Here is a 25,236-nt window from a genome sequence, read left to right as displayed (position 1 = left end):
GGTTATTTGTTGCCATATTGTTGTAAATATTAATACAAAACTTTTGAAGTAACCTTTCTAATAGTGTAATAGTTATGGTTTATCCATATAGTGAAATACCTTGCAAACATTAAGGAAGAAAAAGGGAGGAACTTTGTATATTTTAGAGAACAATTTCCAAGGTGTATTTTTAAGAGGAAAAAGTAGAACAATGTGTTCAATATGCCTACCACTTATGTATAAAAGGCAGGGGCAAATCTGTATCTTAAATGTGACTGCTTTTATATATAGAGTGTGTCTGTTTAAAGATACACACAAGACTGGTTACGTTAGTTGCTCAGTATAGGGGACTAGGTACAGGAGGACATTGCGTTGCACTGTGGATGCTTTTGTACTTTTGAATTGTGTGTATAGTGCAGGTATTGTGTTATCAAAATATATACAATGACATTTGTAAAAATAAACATGAAAAATAATGTTACTATATTTTTTATAGATTCATACCCATGTAAAAATATATAAACGTGGGAAACACAAACACCAAATTCAGAATAGTGGTTACTTCTGAGGACAGATGAAGGATAAGGGAATCTGGGAGGAGTCATGCAGGGCTTGAGTTGTATCTGTAATGTTTTGTTGCTTAAGCTGATGGTGGCTCATGGGTATTTGGAATGCCCTTGGTGTGCTTGAAATGTTTTGTTTGCTTTCTTAAATTACCATCTATAGCTTTTAAAGCCCACCCTTCCCCAGGATTAAGCTATTTCCTTAACACATTTTTATTCTTTCAATTTTAAAGTGGGAATGAAATGGTTAGGTGTCTAGAATATCTTTAGTAGCTGTTTCTATCTTTGCTGCCTCTCTGTCCTATTAAAATCCTCTGTTTCAAAGTATGATCTTATTTCCCTTCAGGATTATATATCTAATTAGAAGAGCATTTGTTACAATGTTATGCAGTTAGACAAAGTTCCCTTTAGATAGCAATAGCCTGGTTGTTAGCTAATATTTAGTTGACTAATCTGCTATTCTTGTAAGGGAATGCTGGTAACATTTGCTCTGAGTAACGTGCAAGTCTTCCCTTTCATTTAAAAGCAAAACCTTAGCACTATTCTAAAAACTGACAGTCTGAAGAATAAAGTTTGAATTTTGAAAAAGGGGGGAATCCCTTAGTAGTGCATATGCCTGACAAAGTCCATTTACTACATTCATTGATGAACTATGGAACAGCATTTAGTTTGGCTACAACTGAGTTTACTCACTGGGGAGAATATTTAGCCTGGTTTTGAGAAAACAGTTTAGTTTCTGATACCATGCCAAGCCCTTTGTCCCTCTCACTGCACAGTGATGGTTGAGAGAGTGGATAGGTCAAAAGACTTGGGAGTCAGAAGACCTGTCCCAACTTGATCACAATAGCTTTACTTCCACAACTTGCAGAATCTTTTAGAGCCTCAGTTTCTTTATCTGTAAAAGACAGTACCTCCATCATAGGTTTATGCTCAAATGTGATAATGTGAGTGTCTCCTAAGCTATTAGATGCCATGTTTTAAAAAGTACTATGCTACTGAAGGCTGGGCGTGGTGGCTCATGCCTGTAATCCCAGCACTTTTGGGATGCCAAGGCGGGCGGATCACGAGCTCAAGATATTGAGACCATCCTGGCCAACATGGTGAAACCCCATCTCTACTAAAAATACAAAAATTAGCTGGCTGTCGTGGCGTGCGGCTGTTGTCCCAGTTATTCGGGAGGCCGAGGCAGGAGAATTGCTTGAACCCCGGAGGCGGAGATTGCAGTGAGCCGAGATTGTGCCACTGCACTTCAGCCTGGCGACAGAGCGAGGCTCCATCTCAACAACAACAACAAAAAACAAAAAAAAGAGAAAGAGTTGACTCCTGATAGACTATGAAGGCTGGGATACAAATTCAAAAAGCGGAAAACCACATGAGCTGGAACATTCTAGGCAGGGAGCAAAAAGCCCTATCCTGCTAAATAACTCCTACTGCTGTCGCTGTGTGAGGGTATAAAGAGCAGTTGATACTCATAAGTTAACATTTGTTTGGTTCCCAGTCTTCATGTACAGTGTGTTCCATTTAAGAAGTCATGATCATGTGTAGTACAATTAGAAAACCTGTTTTCAAAAAATATTACTTTTGTTAACTTGTTAATTTTAATGGTGAATATCATAGTTTAGAAAATCCACCCTCCTTTTCTTGTCGGACTGAATGTGTGGTCCTGCTCCTGTTATGTATGGAGGCAGAGGGAAAGGGCTCCGGCCCCCTCAAAATCATGTCTTTGGTGCCAGACGGTTCTGTTCTCAGTGGCCTGGATACTGAACTTCTCTGAGCAGGGCAGAACTGAGATCCAGTAGGCTCCTCCCCAGGATGCCTACGCTTTCTCGTTTGATTTCAGGTCTCCTCTTTCGCTTCCTATTGCAACCAATGAAGGCCATTCCTACCATGAGTAAATAAAAAAGAAAATCTATCTTTAATAAGTAACAATTGTATATATTTATGCGGCACAATGTGATGTTTTGATACATGTATACATTCTACACTCATCAAATCAGGCCAAGTAGTATATCTGTCTCCTCAAATATTTATCATTTCTTTGTGGTGAGAACATTTAAAGTTCCCTTTTTTAACTCTTGAAAAATTAATATATTTACTGTAATCATGATGCTATGCAATACAATACCAGGATCCTGTTCCTCCTGACTGTAATTTTATGTAGCCATTGGCCAATATCTTCCTTTTTCCCTCCAGCCCCACTTACCCCAGCTACTGGTAATCACCATTCTACTCTCTACTTCTGTGAGTTTGACTTTTTTAGATTCCAAATATAAGTGAGTCTCAGACACCTCTGACATACTGATTTCAGTTCCTTTGGGTATGTACTCAGTAATGGGATTGCTGGATCATATAGTAATTCTATTTTTAGTTTTGTGAGGAACCTCTACACTGTTTTACAAAATGGCTGTATTTATAGTTTCACCAACGGTGTATAAGTGTTCCATTTCTCTGTGTCCTTGCTAACACTTGTCTTTCACCTGTTTGATAATAGCCAGTCTAACAGGTGTGAGGTGATACCTTATTGTGGCTTTCATTTGCATTTCTCTTATGATTAGAGATGTTCAGCATTTTTTCATCTATCTGTTGGCCATTTGTTTGTCTTTTTTTTTATTTTTATTTTTGAGACAGTGTCTCACTGTGTTGCCCAGGCTGGAGTGCAGTGGCATGATCATGGCTCACTGCAGCCTTGACCTCCTGGGCGCAAGTGATCCTCCCGCCTCTGCCTCCCAAGTAGCTGGGACTACAGGCATACACCACCACACCTGGCTAATTTATGTATGTTTTATAGAGACAGTGTCTCACCATGTTGCTTAGACTGGTCTTGTACTCCTGGGCTCAAGTGATCCACCCGCCTCGGCCTCCAAAGTGCTGAGATTACAGGCATGAGCCACTGTGCCTGGCCGGATATTAGCTATATATCTGATGCATGATTTGTAAATACGTTTTCTCAGTCTTTGGGTTGTCTCTTCACTCTATTTGTTTTTGCTTGCTTGTTTGTTTGTTTTTTTGAGATGGAGTCTCCCTCTGTCGCCCAGGCTGGAGTGCAATGGCGTGATCTTGGCTCACTGCAACCTGCGCCTCCTGGGTTCAAGCCATTCTCCTGCCTCAGCCTCATGAGTAGCTGGGACTACAGGTGTGCACCACTACGCTCAGCTAATTTTGTATTTTTAGTAGAGATGGGGCTTCACCATGTTGGTCAGGCTGATCTCGAACTCCTGACCTCGTGATCCACCTGCCTCGGCCTGCCAAAGTGTTGGGATTATGCGTCTGGCCTGTTCGTTTGTTTTTTGCTGTACAGAAGCTTTTTAGTTTGATGTCATCCCATTTGTTTATTATTGCTTTTGTTGCCTGTGCATTAGGGGGTCATATCCAAGAAATCATTGCCCAAACCTGTGTCATGGAGCTTCTCGCCTAGCTTTTCTTCTAGTAGATTTGTAATTTCAGGTCCTAAATTTAATCCATTTTAAGTTGATATTTGTTAAGGGGTGAGATAAAGGTCCATTTCCATTCTTCTGTATGTGGCTATCCAGTTTTTCAAATGACATTATTGAAGAGACTGTCCTTTCCCCATTGTGTAGTCTTGGCACCTTTGTCAAAACTCCATTGATTATAGATAATATGCATTTATTCTGGGCTATCCATCCTATTCCATTGGTTGACATGTCTGTTTTTATGTCGGTGCCATGCTGTTTTAATTACTATAGGTTTGTAATATATTTTCAAACATGGTAGTGTGATGCCTCCAGCTTTGTTCTCTTTAGGCCTAAAGTCTATTTTGTCTGAAATAAGTATAGCTATCTCTCTTCTCTTTTGTTTGCATTTGTATAGAATATCTTTTTCAGTCCCTTCATTTTCAGTCTATGAGTGTCTTTTATGGTGAAGTGAGTCTCTTTATAGGCAGCGTAGAGTTGGGTCTTGTTTTTTATCCATTTAGCCACTCCATGCCTATTGTTTGGAGAATTTAATCTGTTTACATTCGAAGTAATTATTGATAGGTAAGGACTTAGTAGTGCCATTTTGTTAATTGTTTTCTAGTGTTTCTCTAGAACCTTTGTTCCTTTCTCTATTACTTTCCCCCTTTGTGGCTCGATTGCTTTCTGTAGTGGTCCACTTTGGATTTTTTCTTTTTATCTTTTGAAAAAGCAAAGACTTTTGCTTTGTAGTTGCCCTGTGGCTTACACAAAACATCTTATAACTGGTATACAAGCTGATAACAAGTTAACTTTGATCATATACACAAATTCTACATTTTTACTCCCCCTCCTCCATGTTTTATGTTCATGATGTCACAATATACATTTAAAAAATAATTTGTATCTTTAACAAATTACTGTAGCTTTATTATTATTATTATTATTTTTTTGAGACGGAGTTTCACTCTTGTTGCTGGGACTGGAGAGCAATGGCGTGATCTTGGCTCACCCCAACCTCCACCTCCCAGGTTCAAGCTATTCTGCTGCCTCAGCCTCCTGAGTAGCTGGGATTACAGGCATGCGCCACCACGCCCGGCTAATTTTGTATTTTTAGTAGAGATGGGGTTTCTCCATGTCGGTCAGGCTGGTCTCAAACTCCCAACCTCAGGTGACACGCCCGCTTCGGCCTCCCAAAGTGCTGGGATTACAGGTGTGAGCCACCATGCCTGGCTAGCTTTAACTATTTTTAATAGTTTTCTCTTTTAACCTTTATACTAGATATATAATTGATTTACTCACCACCATTACAGTATTAGTGTGTTTTGGGTTTGACAGTATACTTACTTTTTCCAGTGAGTTTTATACTTCTCATGTTTTCCTGTCACTCATTAGTGTCTTCTTTCTTCAGCTTGAAGAACTTCCTTTACCATTTCTTTTTCTGTTTCTTTTTGTTTGTTTGTTTGAGACAAAGTCTCACTTTGTTGCCCAGGCTAGAGTGCAGTGGTGAGATCTCCGCTCACTGCAACCTCTGCCTGCTCTATTCAAGCGATCCTCCCACTCAGCCTCCCAAGTAGCTAGGATTACAGGCGTGCACCACCACTCGCAGCTATTTTTTTTTTTTTTTTGTATTTTTAGTAGAGACAGGGTTTCACCATGTTGGCCAGGCCAGTTTTGAACTCCTAACCTCAAGTGCTCCTCCTGCCTCGGCCTCCCAAGGTGCTGGGATTACAGGCGTGAGCCACCATGCCTGACCACTGTTTTTCATTCTTTATCCTTTTTTCTTCCTCAGATCGTATGATTTCCAGTGGCCTGTCTTCTAATTACTAATCTTTTCTTCTGCTTGATGTAGCCTGTGGTTGAACCCCTTTATTGAATTTTTCAGTTCAGTTATACTATTCCTCAGCTCTATGATTACTGTTTGGTACTTCTTTAGAAAATCCACTTTTCAGCTGATAAACTAACTATATCCGTTTCTAGGGTTGCATAACAATGCCACAGACTCAGTGACTTACGGCAACAGAAAATTATTCTTTGCCAGTACTGGAGGTCAGAAATTTGAAATCAAAGGGCCATCAGTGCCATGTTTCTTCTGAAGGCTCTAGTGGAGAATCTGTTCCTTGCCTCTTCCAGCTGCTGCTGATTTTTTTTTTTTTTTTTTTGAGACGGAGTCTCACTCTGTCACACAGAATAGAGTGCAGTGGCGTGATCTCAGCTCACTGCAACCTCCACCTCCCGGGTTCAAGTGATTCTCCTGCCTCAGTCTCTCAAGTAGCTGGGACTATAGGCGTGTTCCGCCACACCTGGCTAATTTTTTTATTTTTAGTAGAGATGGGGTTTCACCATGTTGGCCAGGCTGGTCTCGAACTCCTGACCTCAGGTGATCTGCCCGCCTCTGCCTCCCAAAGTGCTGGGATTACAGGCGTGAGCCACCGTGCCCGGCCCTCTTCTAACTTTTTGTGGCTCCTGATGTTCCTTGGTTTGTGATAGCATCACTCCAGTCTCTGCCTGTCTTCAAATGGCTGCACTCTCTCGCTCGCTAGCACTCATGCGCTCTCTCTCTCTCTCTCTCTCTCTCTGTGTGTGTGTGTGTGTGTGTGTGTGTGTGTGTGTGTGTGTGTGCGCTCTCCTCTTCTTGTAAGGATACCAGGCATTAGATATAGGGTTCATCCTAAATCCAGTAAGATTTCATCTTAAATCCTTCACTAGTCACGTCTGTAAAGATCCTATTTCCAAATAAGATAACAATCAGAGATTCTGGGTTGACATGGATTTTGTGGGGATATTATTCACTTCACTACACTTGTTTTTATATTTTGTATACTTTTAGTTTTATGCTTTCTTTCTTAGTTTTTGAGTAACTTTTAAATTGGTTTGATATAATGTATTAGTAACATGTCTGTGGGCTGGGTGTGGTGGCTCATGCCTGTAATCCCAGCACTTTGGGAGGCTGAGGGGGGCGGATCACCTGAGGTCAGGAGTTCAAGACCAGCCTGACTAACATGGTGAAACCCCGTCTCTACTAAACATACAAAAATTAGCCGGGCGAGGTGGTGGGTACCTGTAATCCCAGCTACTCGTGTTGAACAAGAGGCAGATTGCGTAGCCGAGATCACTATTGCACCCACCTGGGAAAAAGGAATCTGTCTCAAAAAAAAATAAAAATAAAATAAAATGTCTGTGGAATTCTATGACATTGAAATTGATATGAGGCAGGTTTTCAGTACACTGGATTCATGTTCTGATACAGGAAGGAGGTCATAGTAGCAGTGCCTGGCACACAGTAGGTGCTGGTACTCAAATATTTCTTTTTTCTTTTTTTTTTTGAGATAGAGTCTTGCTCTGTCACCCAGGCTGGAGTGTAGTGGTGCGATCTTGCTTGGCTCACTGCAAGCTCCGCCTCCCGGGTTCACGCCATTCTCCTGCCTCAGCCTCCCAAGTAGCTGGGACTACAGGCGCCTGCCACCATGCCCGGCTGATTTTTTATATTTTTATTAGGGATGGGGTTTCACTGTGTTAGCCAGGATGGTCTTGATCTCCTGACCTCGTGATCCACCCGCCTCGGCCTCCCAAAGTGCTGGGATTACAGGCGTGAGCCACTGCACCCGGCCGTTCAAATATTTCTTGAATGAATGAATTTGTATGATAGAATGCATTTCTGGATAATTCTTATTAGTACAAGGAATTCAGTCTATTCTTTTCAAAACTGTATATACATTAAGAATTTCTCTGATATGTTTAACTTCCATTTATGTTTTATTGAAAGGATGTGTATGCTTACATGTCTTTCTGAGGATTATCTTTTTAAAAAAATCAAATTTCACTTACCATGTTCGGAAAAAGCATAACTTTTCGAGTCTGACCTGGGTTGAAGTTTTGGCTTTTCCACTCATTAGCTGTGTAACTTTGGGCAAGTTATTTCATCTTTCTGTGTCTCAATTTCCTGTAAAATGTTGCTAATAATGCCAACTCTTCCAGGTTGGTGAGAGTATGTCATTATGTTTGGGTACAAAGTGAGTATGCTGCAAATATTAACTAGTAAGTTGTATACCTTAATTATGTATTGTAAAGGAACTAGATTTATGGTGTAAAAAATTGTTTTTGTTAAAAAAAGCCCTTGTTTATTAATAATCACATCAAATTAAGTTGCTTTTTTCCTCTGTGTTCTTCTATGACCAAACAAGTGTTCCTATAGTAGGTGAAATCACTGTCAAGGATTGGTGTTATGTGTATATATGTCTGATAGTAATCTGCTGAACATTAACCAGAGTCAGGAAATGAGTTGAACTTTGGAAGGTAGAAATCTGAGGATTGGTGGTAGTGGTGGTGGGGTAGGAGTGGTGGAGCGGGTTGGAGGGATTGAAGTATATGGGAATGGAAGCTAGATACATTAAAATGACAGCTATTATTTATTTAGCACTTATGTACCTGGATAAAGGAATGCTATTGCATCTAAATGGATAGGGAGCAGCAGTCAGAGCTGAGATAAAGCTGGCTATTCAGAGATTAAAACAAATAATTCAGGGCTGATTAGATACAGATGGGGGAACAGGCCTGGGAGCAGTGGAAAATAAATAACCCTAAATAATAATGGCTACCATTTATTTATCAATCACTTCCTATGTGCCAGACATTGTGGAAAGTGCTTTACAAACACTATTTCATGTATCTGTTATAGTCACCCTTATGGAGTATGTGGTATTCTTATTTTACAGATGAGTAAATAGAAGGTTGTAGTTTCTTTAACTTGCCCAAGTCAAACATCTAGTAAGTAACTTCAAACAGGAATAAAACTGAGGTCTGTGCGACTATAAAATCTATGCTTTGTATACATACTGCTTTCACTTGTGCAACTGGAATTAGGGGTTCAACCCTATTCAACTCTACTCCCAAAAAAGGTGAATCTGCTAATACTACTTGTAATTGTTTTTTCCCCTTTGGAAATTTTTTTTTTGAGATAGAGTCTCGCTCTGTCACCCAGGCTGGAGTGCAGTGGCATGATCTCCGCTCACTGTAACCTCCCCCTCTCGGGTTCAAGTGATTCTCCTGCCTCAGCCTCCTAAGTAGCTGGGATTACAGGTGCGTGCCAACACGCCTGGCTAATTTTTTTGTATTTTTAGTAGAGATGGGGTTTCACCATGTTGGCCAAACTGGTCTTGAACTCCTGACCTGGTGATCCACCCACCTCGTCCTCCAAAGTGCTGAGATTACAGGCTTGAGCCACCACACCTGGCCTTGGAAATTTTTTTTCTAACTGATAAGAATACAAAGCAGCAAGTAAAATTCAAAAAGGATCACAGTGGAATAACTATTTTCATTTTAGCATATTACCATTTTTATATAAATTTCTTTGTGTAGCTAAAAAATGTAAAATGCATATTTAATTTGTTTTTCACTTTTATAAGAACATTTTCTATAGTTTTCCTATGAGAGTCTGTTAGGTTGGAATAACAATGTGTTAAACAGTTCTCTGAAATTGGTCAGCCTTTTGTTCTTACATAATACACTGTAATGAACATATTTATGCACATTTTTTTCATCAATATTTAAATCAGATTCTTAGAAGGAAAACTACAGATTAAAAAAAAAGATCCTGATCATGTAATTTGTGTGTGTGTTTATGAATTTGAATGATCTGTTGGCATTGCTGTCAGTGCACCGCCTCTCTTCCTGCCGCTGTGATATGATCATACTTTTGTGATTTCTTCTATTACTTCAGAAGGGAAGAAGTTATACCACCATACTTTAAAACAATTAATTTATAATTTGATGAAATGCTCAAGTATTAGAAAAAAGTTTTATGGTATATCTTGATTGGTTATGGATTTTGTTCTGTTTATTATGCCTTCTTTTGGGTTTTTTGGGGGGCTACTGTTATTTACAGGTGGATTAATATTCTCCTCCGTATTACTCGTGAGTTAAATTATACTCAATTCCCTATTCCGTAGTTACCACCTTCCCTCCTATTTTTGCCAATTTCCTCCTCATTTTTTGTTGTGTGTTCTATAAAATTTCCCATCACATTATTATTGCTACTACCTACTGTTTTCTAAATGATTTTAATTGTATTGTAAAATTCTTCTTGCTCTGCTCTGATTTCATACTTCCTATATTTTCTTATCACTCTGAAAATAGTTAATAAATTTTGCTAATACAATCATGCATTTCATGGATGAGTTTAATGTCTATTCTTTTTTTTTGTTTTATTCTTTTGTATTATAAGACTTTTTGCTTTTTCTCATTTTACTGTTATTTTTGTTATCATTACAGGCCGGGAAGGTCCCATAGCCCAGGTTGCTTTTGGTCAATACTGTTTTCCCCAGCAGCATTAACTGGCATGTAGGAGATGCTCAGTACATAATGCCAAAATAATGAATTTGAGAGAATGCTTTGAATTCCTATTCCAGTTCCTTATTAAATGACAGAATATATGTCCAGAGTTTTGGATAAGCTCTAATCGTTTCTTAAAGTTAATTGGGGTTGAAATTCAGTTGAGCAAGGTATCATAGGAGTTTGGTTGGTTTGTGATGGTTTGGGAGTCCAGGCCCAAATTGGATTCTGTCTTAATATTCTTTGCAAGTCTGAGTCCACCAGTATTATCCAGTATTGTGGCTATTTCCCAGTCCTGTTTCAGCTGAGCAGCTATCAAGAGAAAGTCTGTGCCAAGCCAGAGCTTGGAGATTCTTGGAGGATGTGTTTAGTACCATGCTTAGGTTTTAATGTACTTGTTCTAAGAAAAAAGGTACTTCCTGAAGCAAGCTTTAACAGTCAAGTTGGCTGCTCTTAATCACATCTAATTAGTACTGGATATTGGAGAAAGCCTTATTAGAAATTAGAATGTGCTTCATTTCCACAGTTGATTTCAGCTGTGATTATAGGGTTGCCTGCCTTCTTTCTCTTATACATTTCATACTACACCCCTATCCTCCTAATACAGTTATATCGTACTTTTAAAAAAACCTATATTTGGTTTTTTCATAATTGTGGCTGTGTAAATACTATTTGCTAAGTCAGTATCTATGAGTATGTTTTATTTCTTACAGAACTTTAATTTTACTGGCATTCATGAATTATCTCATTTTTCTCATTTGTTTAATTTTTTTTACCTAAAGCTTAATTTCTCACATCTTCCAGTGCCTTTGTAAAATCCCTCAGAAATAACTATCTTGGATTCTCTGTCACATTCCTGTCTGGATTTGTTGCCTTCTAGGCCTTCTCCATATCTGTTACTGTGACTTTGCTTCACCATTTTGAGATTCTCTTAGTTTTTCTCCTATATTGGATCTCTTCGTTGCTGGATTCCATGCCATCTTTCTTGGGTTTCTTCCTGATTTTGATGGAATATATATTCTCCAGTAGGTTCCTGAGAAAGAGTGCACAAAGGTTAAATTTTTGGAGACAGCCTCATGACTGTCTAAATTCTACTGGTGCTGATCATATCCCCAAAAGACCAAATCCCTAATGCCGTAATCCCAAATGTTGAAATACTGAAAGATCAAAATCTCTAAAAATCAGAATCCCTAAATTCTAAAAACCTCACAGATCTGAAATCCTGAAAATCAGAATCATGAAAGATTAAAATCCCAAATGTTGAAATGCTGAAAGCCAACACCTGGGGTAGAAATTAGTGCATATTCGGTTGTATGAAAGATAGTTGCATCATTTTACTTGCATCATATTAGGTGGAATGGATTGCCTTTTTATTGTATTTATCTGGAAATTAAGTATGGTTTAAGGAGATGGTTTATGGGTGCCAAATTGACGAGGGGTGGATTCATGGATTTAATTTTAGGTGTTAACTTGACTGGATTAAGGAATACCTAGAAACTTGTTAAGGCATTATTTTGGGTTTGTCTGTGAGGAGATTAGTATGTGAGTCTGAGTGGACTAGGTGGGGAAGATCTGCCCTCAATGTTGGTGGCCACCATTAAATCTGCTGGGGGCCCAGAGAGAACAAATCGTTGCCTTTCTGAGAGCTGGAACGGACTTTCCTTCTGCTGAATTGGACATCAGAACTCCAGGCTTGTTGGCATTTGGTCTCCGGGATATACACCAGCAGCCCCCTGGGTCCTGGGCTTTCAGCCTCAGACTGAGACCTGGTTTGGCTTGGTTCTGAGGTCTTTGGACTGAGCCAAACTACCAGCATGCCAGGGTCTCCAGCTTGAAAATGACCTGTCGTGGAACTTATCAGCCACTATAATTGCATGAGCCAATTCCCCTAATAAATCATCTCTCATATATCTATGTATATGTATATCTCATTGGTTATGTCTCTAAAGAATGCTCTCTGTTGAGAATTATGTCTGACGAGAATGCTGACTAATACAGATTTGGTATTGAGAAAGCCAAATATCATTCCTTCTTACTGTATTCCTTACAGCACAATGGAAGAGACCTGTGAAATTGTTCCCTTGCAAAAAGGCTGTGATAAATTAAGTATACCAGGCTACTTAATGGTGAAAGAGAAAAGTTTAAAAGCTAATTATTATTGGTGTTGTGAAGACAGAAAATCACTTAATTGCAATAACCAGATTTCTAAATGGTCAGCATATACTTACAAAATTTTTAGACCACAACCGCTCTAGTCTAAGCACAAGTGAATGTTTTGAAGATCATAGAAGTGAATATGCAGGTGAAAAATATGCAGGTGAAAAAAATTCAATCAGTTATGACTTCTGCCCTTTCACACATAGTGCCAGTTTGCTATGCTATGTATTTTATCTTTGCATCATTTCTAATATTGCAGGTATAAATTCTGTAAAGGCTTTTAGAGAATTCTAATTCATTTTATGCACTTTTTTTGCATATTTGACTCCATGACAATGCATTATCACAATGTGACGTAATGTGTAAACATTGTGCATGTACATAAAAATGTTGAAACTTGCTCAGTAAATTAAGAGATGTCTGTTTTGTTCATCTGTATTTGTGAAAGATAAAATTTCTCAAGATCTTGGCTCTTTGGGTGACTCTATTGCAGTTTTTATGCAAGCGGTAGTGACCCATTGCAGTTTCTGATCGATCTTGTCAGAAGATTCAGGTTGTCTGGTATTTCAGATGACCACAGTTATGAATCTGGGTGCACCTGATTACCAACCATAGTGATACGTGTTTATCCATTTTGCTTTTTAATCTATTTCTTCATGAATACATTTTATCTGTTCCTATTATACCCATGCAATGGTTGTTAGTATACCCGAGTGTTTATGCTTGCAAAAATATGTTATTAGTGCCTATTTTATTGTGAAAGGGGCCTATGAACTGTTCCGTTGTGTTTTTGTTTCTCAAATAAATCTTTTAAAAATGGAAATAAATGTCTTTTAGAGAACTTTTTACAAATTATTTTTCCAGAATTCTATTTTTAGGATTTTGTTCTTTTGGGATTGTGATTTTTGGAATTTTAGATTTTAGGGATTTTGATCTTTTGGGATTTCAACATTTGGGATTATGGCGTTTGGGATTGTGTCTTTTGGGATTATGTCCTAAACCCAAATTCTGTCACCACCGACTGTCTAGTGATAGCATTTAAAATGGAAAGATAAATTGACTTGATTTTTTTTTTCCTTTTATTTTTAACTGCATTTTGAAAAATAGAGGCTGGGCATGGTGGCTCACACCTATAATCCTAGCACTTTGGGAAGTTGAGGCTGGTGGATTGCTTGAACCTAGGATGGTGGATTGCTTGAACCTAGGAGTTTGAGACCATCCTGGCCAATATGGTGAAACATCATTTCTACAGAAAAATACAAAAAAATTAGCTGGGTGTGGTGGGGCCTGCCTGTAGTCCCAGCTACTTGGGAGGCTGAGATGGGAGGATCACCTGATCACCTGAGCCTGGGGAGGTTAAGGCTGCAGTGAGCTCTGATTGTGACACAGCACTCTACCCTGGGTGATAGAGTGACACCCTGTCTCAAAAAAAAAAAAAAAAAAAAAAATTAAAAAACAGGAAAAAAAATTTAAAACATAGAGAAACCAGAAAAACTAGAAACCACATGCACATGAACCAGAATTTCAAAGGTATAAGAGGTTATGGATGGGGAAATGTATCTGTGGCATGAGAGAGTCTTTTGGGATGAGGGAGCTGTTCTGTATCTGACTATATAATGCTGGTTACACCAATTTCTATATGTTTTAATATCCATATAAATGATACTAAAAGAAAAATTTCAGTCTGTATGTGTGATAGGTTAAAAGGTGAAAAATTAAAAGAATTTAAAAATACAAAAAGGTATATAGCAAAAATTCTCCTTCCCCTCTTTGTTTAGTCTTCTAGCTTTCTTTTCTGGAAGAAACCACTGTTACCAATTTCTTAGGTATTGTCCTATGTAATCACTCTTAAACATCTGAACATTGGGATGCATCTGGCAAAAGAGAAAAGAACTTACATTTGCTTAGCTATTTTCTGAGGATGCTAGATAACTACTCTTATAATATATGTCTAAATATATTATTATTTTTATTTTGTTGAGACAGAGTCTCAATCATCACCCCAGACTGGAGTGCAGTGGTGCGATCTGGGCTCACTGCAACCTCTGCCTCCCAGGTTCAAGTGATTCTCCTGCTTCACCTCCCAGGTAGCTGGGATTACAGGCATGTGCCACCACCGCACCCAGCTAATTTTTGTATTTTTTGTTTGTTTGAGACAGAGTTTTGCTCTTGTTGCCCAAGCTGGAGTGCAGTGGTGTGATCTCGGCTCACTGCAACCTCTGCCTCCTGGGTTCAAGCGATTCTCCTGCCTCAGCCGCCCGAGTAGCTGGGATTACAGCTGTGTACCAGCGTGCCTCGCCAATTTTTTGTATTTTTAGTAGAAATGGGGTTTCACCATGTTAGCCAGGCTGGTCTCGAACTCCTGATCTCAGGTGATCGGCCCGCCTCGGCCTCCCAAAGTGCTGGGATTATAAGCATGAGCCACCACTCGCGGCCATTAATTTTTGTATGTTTTAGTAGAGATGGGGTTTTGCCATGTTGGCCAGACTGGTTTCGAACTCCTGACCTCAAGTGATCTACTCGTCTCCACCTCCCAAAGTGCTGGGATTACAGGCGTGAGCCACTGCACCCGGCCAGAAAATGTGTAAATATATTATTAGTCATACTTAGTACTAATTTATTAAATTACTTCTTTTACAGTTGGCAAACATGAATTGACTGGGCATAAAGTAGCTGTGAAGATACTCAATCGACAGAAGATTCGGAGCCTTGATGTGGTAGGAAAAATCCGCAGAGAAATTCAGAACCTCAAGCTTTTCAGGCATCCTCATATAATTAAACTGTAAGCTCTGTTTATATTAAATATAGTCCAGTCATCTTTTCATCTTTTTTGTTAACCTACTTAATGTGACAAGTGAGAAAAATGACTGACACTTCTTTTTGTTTCCTGAGGGTTTTGAAAAGTTTCTTCCTAGGCCGTGTGCGGTGGCTCACACCTGTAATTCCAGCATTTTGGGAGGCTGAGGCAGGCGAATCACCTGAGGTCAGGAGTTCGAGACCAGCCTGGCCAACATGGTGAAACCCCGTCTCCAGTAAAAATACAAAAATTAGCTGGGCATGGTGGTGGGTGCCTGTAATCCCAGCTACTTGGGAGGCTAAGGCAGGAGAATGGCTTGAACCTGGGAGGCGGAGGTTGCAGTGAGCTGAGATCGTGCCATTGCACTCCAGCTTGGGCAACAAAAGCGAAACTCTGTCCCCCCAAAAAAATAAAAGTTTTTTCCCATTCATGTATTTTTCTAACCCCACTGATGGTCATTTAAGCCTATGTTCATGTTTTGCCCTTGTGCTTATCAGCTGTTATCTTCTCATTCTTTCCTGTCTTCTGGAAAGATGCCCTTCTGGTAATGTTTGGTGCCCCATTGCTGTAAAACCAACAATGATCTGCTAATAACAACTCTTGACCTCCAAATGCCCACATGATGTCAGTTAGCCTCACTAGTGAGAATGCGGTAGTAGAAAGGGTTTTTCCGCATCCTGCTTATACCTGAACATACAGATAACAAAATTTCAGGAATCCAATATTTCAAAAGGGCAGTAATCTTACTGTTGTTTTACAGTTGCCAGTTATAGAGTCTACAAATAACTGTTTCCTGCTCAGCTTCTGCTTTGTTATGCGGGCAAGAACTTAAAGCTGCTTAGGTTTTTCTCCTGAACTGGCTGACTCAAATTTGTTTCGCTCTTACCTCTTCTCATTTGTTGAGTGCTATGGTTTTAAATACCATCCATACGCTGACCACCCCTAAATGTACATCTCTTGCTTTAAGATCTCTTCTTTTTTTTTTTTTTTTTTTAGACAGTCTTGCTCTGCCGCCCAGGCTGGGGTGCAGTCTCGGCTCACTGCAACCTCCACCTTCCGGGTTCATGCCATTCTGCTACCTCAGCCTCCCGAGTAGCTGGGACTACAGGCACCCACCACCAAGCCCGGTTAATTTTTTGTATTTTTAGTAGAGACAGGGTTTCACCGTGTTAGCCAGGATGGTCTCGATCTCCTGACCTTGTGATCCACCTGCCTCGGCCTCCCAAAGTGCTGGGATTACAGGTGTGAGCCACCGCGCCCGGCCAAGATCTCTTCTTACACCAGACTCATTTGCTCACTGCTGACTTTACATTTCCATTTGGATGTTCGCAAGGCATTTAAAACTCAACCCGGCCCAAAATGAACTCTTTATTACTCTCCCAAACCTGCTCTTCCCACAGTTTTCACCATCTTGGCTAACAGCCAGTTACCCAGGGCTAAAACTTAGGAACCATTTTTAACTTCCCTGTTTCTTTCACTTTCTACCATCCATTTCCTTTCTTCCTTCACAATCAAGCTAGGATTTGATTGCTTCTCAGTTCCTTTATTGCTGTCAGCCTGGTCTCAGCCACCTTCATCTGTCTCATGAAATCCTGAAGTAACCTCCTGTGGCTACCTTTACTGTTGACAGTTAATTCTTCACACTGCTGCCATAGTTTTCCTTTTAGTATGCCAGATCACATGACTGCTTAAAACGTACGATAGCTTTTCATCTTCCTTGGAGTAAAAGCCAAAGCCTTATCATGGCTTATAAAATTCTGTGTCTTCTGGCCTGCAGTTAACACCTTTGACTCTACATCCTATTTCTCTCTTAATATTCCTCAAACATGCCAAGCAGGCTTCTACTTGGGGAACTTTGCAGTTGCTATTCCCTCTCCCAGTTTCACTTTCCTCCTAGATAATTACATAATTTGTTCCCATTCTTCTTTTAGGCTCAGCTCGAATGTTACTTTATTAGAGGCTTTCCTTTAGCACTCTGTATACAAAGATTCCCCTTTATTTGCTTTATTTTTCTTCATAGCGTGTTCCACCACCTGAGATATTGCTTATTTATTTAGTGTCTGTTTCCTGGTTCCTGGAACATGAACTCCATGAGAGCAGAGAATTTTTGTTTCCTGCAGTTTTCCTAGCTCCTAGCCTAGTACCTGGTATACTATAGGTGCTTAGTAAATATTTATTGAATGAATGAATATACGTGTTTTAATATTCGTAGACAATGTTTTCTCTCACCAGGTACCAGGTCATCAGTACACCATCTGATATTTTCATGGTGATGGAATATGTCTCAGGAGGAGAGCTATTTGATTATATCTGTAAGAATGGAAGGGTAAGCTGTTCTGCTTTAATTCTGTATGTATTTTGTAACCCCCCTTTATCCTTTACTAGCATCAAAATGTCAGCAAGCAATTTTAAGAGGTCTATTTAATAACCAGTTCCCTTAGTCATATATTTGTTTAGAATCATAAACTATTTAGAACTAGAAGGGATCTTAAATATTATCTCCTTAGCCTGTTTATACAGATGTGGATACTGAGCCTCATAGCTTATATGTTTGCTCACAGTAACGTGATTTATTAATGATGGAATTGGCTTGAGACCCCAGAACTTAGAATCCTCAGACTTATGCTTCCAGGGTATACAAATACTTTGAATATGTATCTTAATGTAATTAATCGTTACAAAATATATTATTACTTAAAGATCTAGTCCTTACTAGTCAATTCTAGCCACATTTAAATTGCATTCATTTTTTGGTTTCAGAAATCTGATATACCTGGAGTAGTAAAAATAGGCTCCACGAAGGAGGTAGGAATTAGATATAAAGAATTTAGAGCTGGAAGGAACTTTATAGGACATTTTGAACACTACCTTAAGTTACAGATACAAAAACTCAACACTGCCCTCTGCCCATACTTTTTCTCATACCCAGGTTATGTGGTATACAAAAGCCCCTTTGTGGGAGAGCTGTATCTAGCCCTGAAAAGAAAGCTTTTCTCCCAATCTTAAGTTATTTACATTACTCATTCATTTGTTCCATATAGCATGTCTATTTACTTTTATCAAAGTCAAACTTATTAACCAAGTTAATTTTGATTTTACTATTTCTTAACATGATTCATTTCTGTTTCAGTTACTCCCCTTTACTCCTGCTTCTCCTTACCAAAAAAAAAAAAAAAAAAAAGTTCTGCCTGGAGAAACGGGAAACAGGCACAATTGATATATTTTTTCTTATCTTTTCTGTTGTTGTTTATTTCTTGGTTTTACCTTGTGGGTATTTCTTCAGTTTTACCAGTTGAATATTAAAATTTCAGCACCCATATTTTCTATTTCAAAAGTTTCTTATTTTCTGAAATTTTCATTTCTTTAGTCTGCTGTTATTTGCCTCACAGATGTAATAACCTAGTCTGAGGATGGCATTTTAAAAAAAGTTTTCCTCTGTTCCATCTTGTTCTGTACCTTCTGTGCTCTCTGCATTCATTTTATTCATTTTTGTCTTTGATGCATGGCCCTTCTTCAGATATTTGGTGATTCTTGACTGTCCACTAAATATTTAAGAATAGGGTGTTAAATGGCAGGCTCATGTGGGTAGGACTTATTGATTGCTGGGTTTTCTCATAGCTTGAATAGGTAGGGACTTGTCTATTTTATTACTGTATACCAAATGCTAATAATAACAAATACGTTTTCTTGGATCAGATATTTGCTCCAGAAGAAACCTTCCCATTTCCTTAAAGGCCTTAGCTTAGCTGCCAGTGCTGCAGGAGCTGAGTGGGGAAAAGAGATGCAAGTCTCACTAGTTAATATGTTGACTTCGTCTTAGCCCCCATGTTTTCCTTAGGATGCCTTATCCCTGCCTTGGTGTCCTTGAGAGCAGAGCTGGTTCAGCCTTACTAGAGTAAATTATAGGTCTTACTCCCCAGTATGGGTGAGTTTAAAAGCTTCTTACTTCAAGCACTTGTCCTGTTTTCAGCTCATCTCTCACTTCTACCTTGAGCAGTTCCCTATGTTTCCAATTTCTAAGGCTTCCCAGGCTTTGTGTGCAGATGTTTATTTTTTACTGGTTTCTACCCCTATAGGCGTAGGTTTCAGCTTTCTCTTGTAGGCTTAGTCTTTATTACTGTTTATCTATTGTCGTCCTTGGTGACTCCTCTTGATTACTGCTGTCTCTTTTGTTCTTTTTGTCTTTATATGCGTCTTTTATTGCTGATGCCATTTTAGTGATGTTTCAAGAGTTGGAGACAAAAGATTTAATCTGCTATGTTTAATTGGAAATGTATTTTGACTTTTCTAACCTTCCTTTATAGACATCCCTTTCTCCATCCTTTGTAATTGTACTTGTTACTAATACAGTATAATTTTCATTTTTGTAGCCTGTCTAGTTATTTTACTTTTTATATTTTGTTTAATCGTTTTCTCCTATATTTTCATATTTGAACAGATACTCTTTTTTTTCCCCATGAACCTACAAATCTAGAAATAAAAGTATTAGAATGCTAAAGGATTAGTATTTTTCTAGAGGAACAGTATCTTATAATAGTTTCTTCTTTCAAAATAAATTACTGATTTGTATTTTCTCCCAGATTATCCATGCCCTTTAAGGTGTATGTCTGGTTTTAGAATGCTAATTTGTGACCTATGTTAGAGAATTGCATATTGGAGTCCTTCGCCTAGAGGATTAATTGCTTATTTATTAAATATGACTTCTTGGGAGCACGCATGTCCAAGTAATGGTTGTCACTTATGTTGAAAAAAGTGATAAGAATATATGGATACATAGAGAAGTTTAAAAAAAATACTTCAGGCCGCATGCAGTGGCACATGCCTGTAATCTCAGCACTTTGGGATGCTGAGGCGGTAGATTGCCTGAGCTCAGGAGTTCGAGACCAGTCTGGGCAAACATGGCAAAGTCCTGTCTCTATCAGAAATACAAAAATTAGTGGGCGTGGTGGCATGTGCCTGTGGTCCCAACTACTTAGGAGGCTGGGATGGGAGGATTGCTGGAGCCCAGGGAAGCCGAGGCTGCAGTGAGCTGTGATGGCACCACTGCACTCCAGCCTGGATGAAAGAACGAGACTGGGTCTCAAAATATAGATAAATTTAAACCCCCCCCCCCAAAAAAAACCAAACAAAAACAAAAATGTAGTTGCTACATAAGATTTTTTTTTAGCAAGCATATTAAAGATAAAATGCTATGATATTTTATTAAATGAATTAAGGTGTTTCTTGTTAAAATGTCTTCTATTTTAGGACATACAGCAACATAGTTGCTTGCTGGTTTATGAATAGCGCTTAAATATTACTTCCTCATGGTCTAAAATAGTATCCCCCACCCCACTATCACTCACTGCACCCATATTTTGCTTTATTTTTCTTCAAAACAGTGTCACTCCTTCAGACTATATTTATTAGTCTATTTTCATCAACTAGATTAGGGTCTTTGTTTTATTCATTGCTGTGTAATGAGTGTCTAAAGCAATGTATAGCACGTTGAAGGTATTCAGTAAATATTTGTTAAAAGAATGAAAGATTAAACATTTCCAGCTTATAAAAGGAAATATGCCAAATTTCAAGTAGATATTGAAATTATTTGAAATAACTCATGAGATATAGAGGAAGGCAAGCTGTTACAATGTAGTCATATGCAAATGATAATATTAGAAACTTGAGTTACTGATTTGGGTTCCAAGACCATCTTAGCATTTCTGTTTTGTGCTGAAGGTATCTCCTCCTCATGTCAAAAGTATCTTATAAGTGAAGTTCATTCGGAAGATTTTCATGTTTTTTGACAATTTTATAGGTTGGAGAATTATAGATAGGACAATTTACTTTGAAAGACACACCTTTAAAAAGCCTCTCTACTTTTCTTAGCTGGATGAAAAAGAAAGTCGACGTCTGTTCCAACAGATCCTTTCTGGTGTGGATTATTGTCACAGGCATATGGTGGTCCATAGAGATTTGAAACCTGAAAATGTGCTGCTTGATGCACACATGAATGCAAAGATAGCTGATTTTGGTAAGGATAATTTTATAGTTTCTTAACATTCATTTCTAATGTTCTTATAGTTTCAATGAACCTATGTAGAATTCTTCAGATAACTGTAAAAGATTACATAAAGTAATAGACTGAGTATATCAAAGTATTCTGTTTTGTCTGTGAACATACAAAAAGGAGAAAAGCTAAGAAATCATCTTTTCTTAGCTTTAAATGTCTTTATTACTATTACTATTATTTTATAGAGGCAGGGTTTCGCTTTGTTGCCCAGGCTGGAGGGCAGTGACGTGATCATAGCTCACTGCATCCCCAAACTATTGGGCCAGGTGACCCTCCTGCCTCAGCCACCTGAGTAGCTGGGACTGCAGGCATGCACTACCATGCCAGGCTAAGTTTTGTCTTTTTGTGGAGACGGGTTCTCACTATGTTGTCCAGGCTGCTCTTGAACTCCTGGCCTCAAGTGATCCTCCTGCCACAGCCTCCCAAAGTATTGGGATTACAGGTGTGCACCACTGCACCTGGCTCTTTAAATATCTTTAAAATTAAATTTTAAACAACTTAAGTTGGTAGCATTAGAGAGACTATTTGAAAAGAGTATTATTTGTGAAAGAGAAGGTAGCAGCTTTATTTCCAGTATGTTCAAAAGAATCAAATATGGAGAAGGAAAGTGAGTGGGATGGAATTATTTAAAACTTTGAAAGCCAGAAGTGAACTATGTGAATTTAATTATTTAAAATTATTTAAAACAATTTTTTAATTAAAAAAATTTATTTAAAAATTATTTTAAAATGTTTTAACTGATAGTAAATTATAATTTGTTTAAAGAACATTTTGATTGTCAAAAATGAATTTATTTTGGCTGGGCGTGGTGGCTTATGCCTGTAATCCCAGCATTTTGGGAGGCCAAGGCGGGTGGATCACCTGAGGTCAGGAGTTCAAGACCAGCCTGGCCAACATGGTGAAACCCCATCTCTACTAAAAATACAAAATTAGCCGGGCATGGTGGTGTACACCTATAGTCCCTGCTACCCTGGAGGCTGAGGCAGGAGAATTGCTGGAACCCAGGAGGTGGAGGTTGTAGTGAGTTGAGATCGCCTGTCCGGCCTGGGTGACAGAATGAGACACGGTCTCAAAAAAAAAAAAAAATTATTTTTTCTGTATTTCCTATATAAATTGCCATTGACCTTACTAAACCTAAGAGAAAAAGGAATCTCTTCAGTTCTTTTCTTTAGGTTGGTTTTAGTTCAAATCAGATAACTTTTTTTTTGTTTGTTTTTTTGTTTTGAGACAGAGTTTCACTCTGTCACCCAGGCTGGAGTGCAGTGGTACGATCTCGGCTCACTGCAACCTCTGCCTTCCAGGCTCAAGTAATTCTCCCACCTTGGCCTCCCAAGTAGCTGGGACCACAGATGCGGGCCACCATGCGCAGCTATGTTTTTTTGTATTTTTGGTAGAGATGGGGAATCACTATGTTGGCCAGGCCGGACTCGAACTCCTGAGCCGAAGTGATCCGCCTGTCTTGGCCTCCCAAAGTGCTGGGATTACAGGCGTGAGCCACCATGTCTGGCCCAGAGAACATTCTTATAAAAATTTTCCTCAGTTTTGATAGATATATCTATATCTATAACTATATTTAAATGTTCAGAGATTAACTGGAAAATGCCAACCAAACCTGAGCTGGTGGTTTTGGTGTTTTTTTTTTTTTTTTTTAAATAGTAATTGGCTAAATTATTTGAATTTCTTATTCCTCAGTTGATTATTTTTATAGGGTGCATTTCTGAGGGAGCAACAGTTTCTTTTTGGAGTAAAACTATGAGGGAACTTTGAAATTCAAAATTACTGTTTTTTTTTGTTGTTGTTGTTTTTAAAGAATCAGAACAGGCTTAATAGGAACTTTGAATTTTAATCCTTCTATTCTTCTGTTATAGATTATTTTCCCTAGTAATTTCTGTACTAATAAAACTTAAACATGCCAAGTTTTTTCTAATAAGCAAAATAACCAACAGCTTAATATATTTGCATTAAACTCTAACAGTGCACTAACTTTAAATGTTGAAATAGATTACACATTTTAGGGCATAATGGCAGAATATTTGGCTACAATAGACCATAGGATTTTGTTGAAGCAAATAACAAAATGATGATTTATCATTTTAATGCAAACTCGATTTTATTGTTTAATGGGATTTTAATTTTTGTCTTTGGGAAATCTTTTGAGTAGCTGATTTTGTGCACTTTCAGGTCTTTCAAACATGATGTCAGATGGTGAATTTTTAAGAACAAGTTGTGGCTCACCCAACTATGCTGCACCAGAAGTAATTTCAGGAAGGTAGTATTTGATACCCTGCCGCCCTCGATACATTTGAAATTGTCTTTTTCTCCTAGATTTTGTTAGTCTGTAGTGTCATATTTAATTCTAATGAAAGGAAAGAAATATAAGCCTTATTCTTAACCACATTTATACGTGAATGAGGGTTAAGGACTACAAGTCAACATTATATTAAAGTTGTTAGAAGAGAGTACATTAATTTTTTTCCCAGGTGGAAGAAATGGGAAATTTAAAACTAGGGTGTTTAAAAAGTAGGTAAGACACTGGAAACTTGAATAATACAGAAATATCTAGTAGTTAGAAAAGGATTACTATTTACTTAGAGGAAAAATTAAACATGTAATGTGTAGCTTTAATTTTTTACATAGATGGCATTTTGTAGTACCTTTATGTTTCATGATAAAACGTCTTGGGGAATTGGGCTGAAGTAATCTTTAGACTTCATTTATGTTGAATCTTTGTTCTTTAAACCTTTTAGAGACTGCAATATTATAAGAATTTTAACCTCTCAATTTACTAACTACCAGCATTGAGAACATGAAGATATTTGTACAGTGTCACTTTTTGAATAGTTTGGAAAACAGGAGAATTTAATATTTTTAAGAGTAACTCTTTGTCCTTCACTATACTACTGAAATTGAAAACAGAAGCTGAAGTTTGCTAGTTTTTATAATGAACTTTTAATAACTTTTCACCCAAACCATGCTTATTTGTGTGAATGTTTTGCATCTTGATTAACTCAATGCAGAAATACTGTAGTATTTTCTTTCCGTTTTTATAAGCTTGTTGGCCTAGACTGCTCAAAGAAATGAGATTTGTGTAAAAATACGGCTGTAAGGCAGGAATACCTAATTTTAGATTTGTCAAGTTTCATCTTTTTTTTTAATATTAACTTAATGTCAAAAATTATTTAAAAATTTTTTTAAAAAATTGTGTTGTCTGTCTTAATTCTTTTAGGAATAAAACAATTCAGGACATGGAGACTGTGGAAAGTGTTATTTAAATAAATAAAAAGAAATGTTATAACTGTGCATATATGCAATGGGCTATTACTGAAATTTAATTTTTCTAGTTTGGATAAAGTCTTTCTTCAAGCTCTTGGTGTATGAGAACTTTTACTTTCAAAATAATATTTATCGATCAGTTCAGCAGTACATAAATTTAAAGAAATCCTTTTCCTGAATCCAGACTTTGAATGGGTGATCTAACTAGTCTGCAGCTAGTTAAGGCACTTGACTACAGTGCACTGCAGATGGGATTTAAAAACTCTGTGAACCAATTTGCCTGGCTTTCTTTCACAGCCTCAGGATCCTCTCACCTTGGTGTAAGGGGTCTTGTTTTATTGGGATTGTGGGATCAGAGTCCATTACTAAAGAACATTCTCAGTTGATGAAATGTCACTTAATCTCTCCTCTGTAACAAAAACCAATGGTTTTAAATTGAATAGTGATATGTTTGTTCAAGATTTGGCCCTATTGTTAGATCCCATCAGGGCCATAGTAAATAGTAGAACAGAATTTTAGCCATGGTGTGTAATTTACAAAACTTCTTGACGTTTGTTTTCAAAGATAATACTGATGGAATTAACGTTATGTGTAACATGTAGTAGTGGCTATAAAAACCATATTCTGCTTATGAATTCTTTATGAAATATCCATATTTGAAGTTTTTGATTAACT

The 25,236-nt window shown here is 38.1% G+C and overlaps 1 protein-coding gene, 1 long non-coding RNA gene and 1 other non-coding gene across 4 annotated transcripts in view; 2 read left to right on the top strand and 1 right to left on the bottom strand.

Moving 5' to 3' along the window:
* PRKAA1 (protein kinase AMP-activated catalytic subunit alpha 1) overlaps nucleotides 1-25,236 on the top strand; it is a 36,196-nt gene that overhangs the window by 5,945 nt on the left and 5,015 nt on the right. The window contains exons 2-6 of one of the 2 annotated variants that reach the window (XM_032135204.2): nucleotides 15,080-15,221; nucleotides 17,469-17,562; nucleotides 21,105-21,249; nucleotides 23,470-23,557; nucleotides 24,036-24,538. In XM_032135204.2, the coding sequence (XP_031991095.1) occupies nucleotides 15,080-15,221; nucleotides 17,469-17,562; nucleotides 21,105-21,249; nucleotides 23,470-23,557; nucleotides 24,036-24,090 (524 nt within the window). In that variant the 3' untranslated portion in view covers nucleotides 24,091-24,538. Of the gene's footprint in view, nucleotides 1-15,079; nucleotides 15,222-17,468; nucleotides 17,563-21,104; nucleotides 21,250-23,469; nucleotides 23,558-24,035; nucleotides 24,539-25,236 lie in introns of those variants that run through there. The other variant, XM_032135202.2, reaches the window with a different exon arrangement.
* Nucleotides 1,737-25,236, bottom strand: part of LOC131381629 (uncharacterized) — a 35,239-nt gene continuing 11,739 nt past the window's right edge. The window contains exons 3-4 of the long non-coding RNA XR_009210506.1: nucleotides 11,059-11,315; nucleotides 1,737-2,424 (exon numbers count right to left, since the gene is read on the bottom strand). This is a non-coding gene — a long non-coding RNA (uncharacterized LOC131381629). The remainder of the gene's footprint in view (nucleotides 2,425-11,058; nucleotides 11,316-25,236) is intronic.
* On the top strand, nucleotides 2,174-2,301 carry LOC116457157 (small nucleolar RNA SNORA57). The gene has a single exon (XR_004244928.1). It is a non-coding gene; the product is annotated as a small nucleolar RNA SNORA57 (small nucleolar RNA).

The sequence above is a fragment of the Hylobates moloch genome, unplaced genomic scaffold (genome assembly GCF_009828535.3).
Source record: "Hylobates moloch isolate HMO894 unplaced genomic scaffold, HMol_V3 SCAFFOLD_17, whole genome shotgun sequence".
Classification (NCBI taxonomy): Eukaryota; Metazoa; Chordata; class Mammalia; order Primates; family Hylobatidae; genus Hylobates; species Hylobates moloch.
Note: the sequence above shows the minus strand (reverse complement) of the source record. Positions and strands in the feature narration are given on the sequence as shown.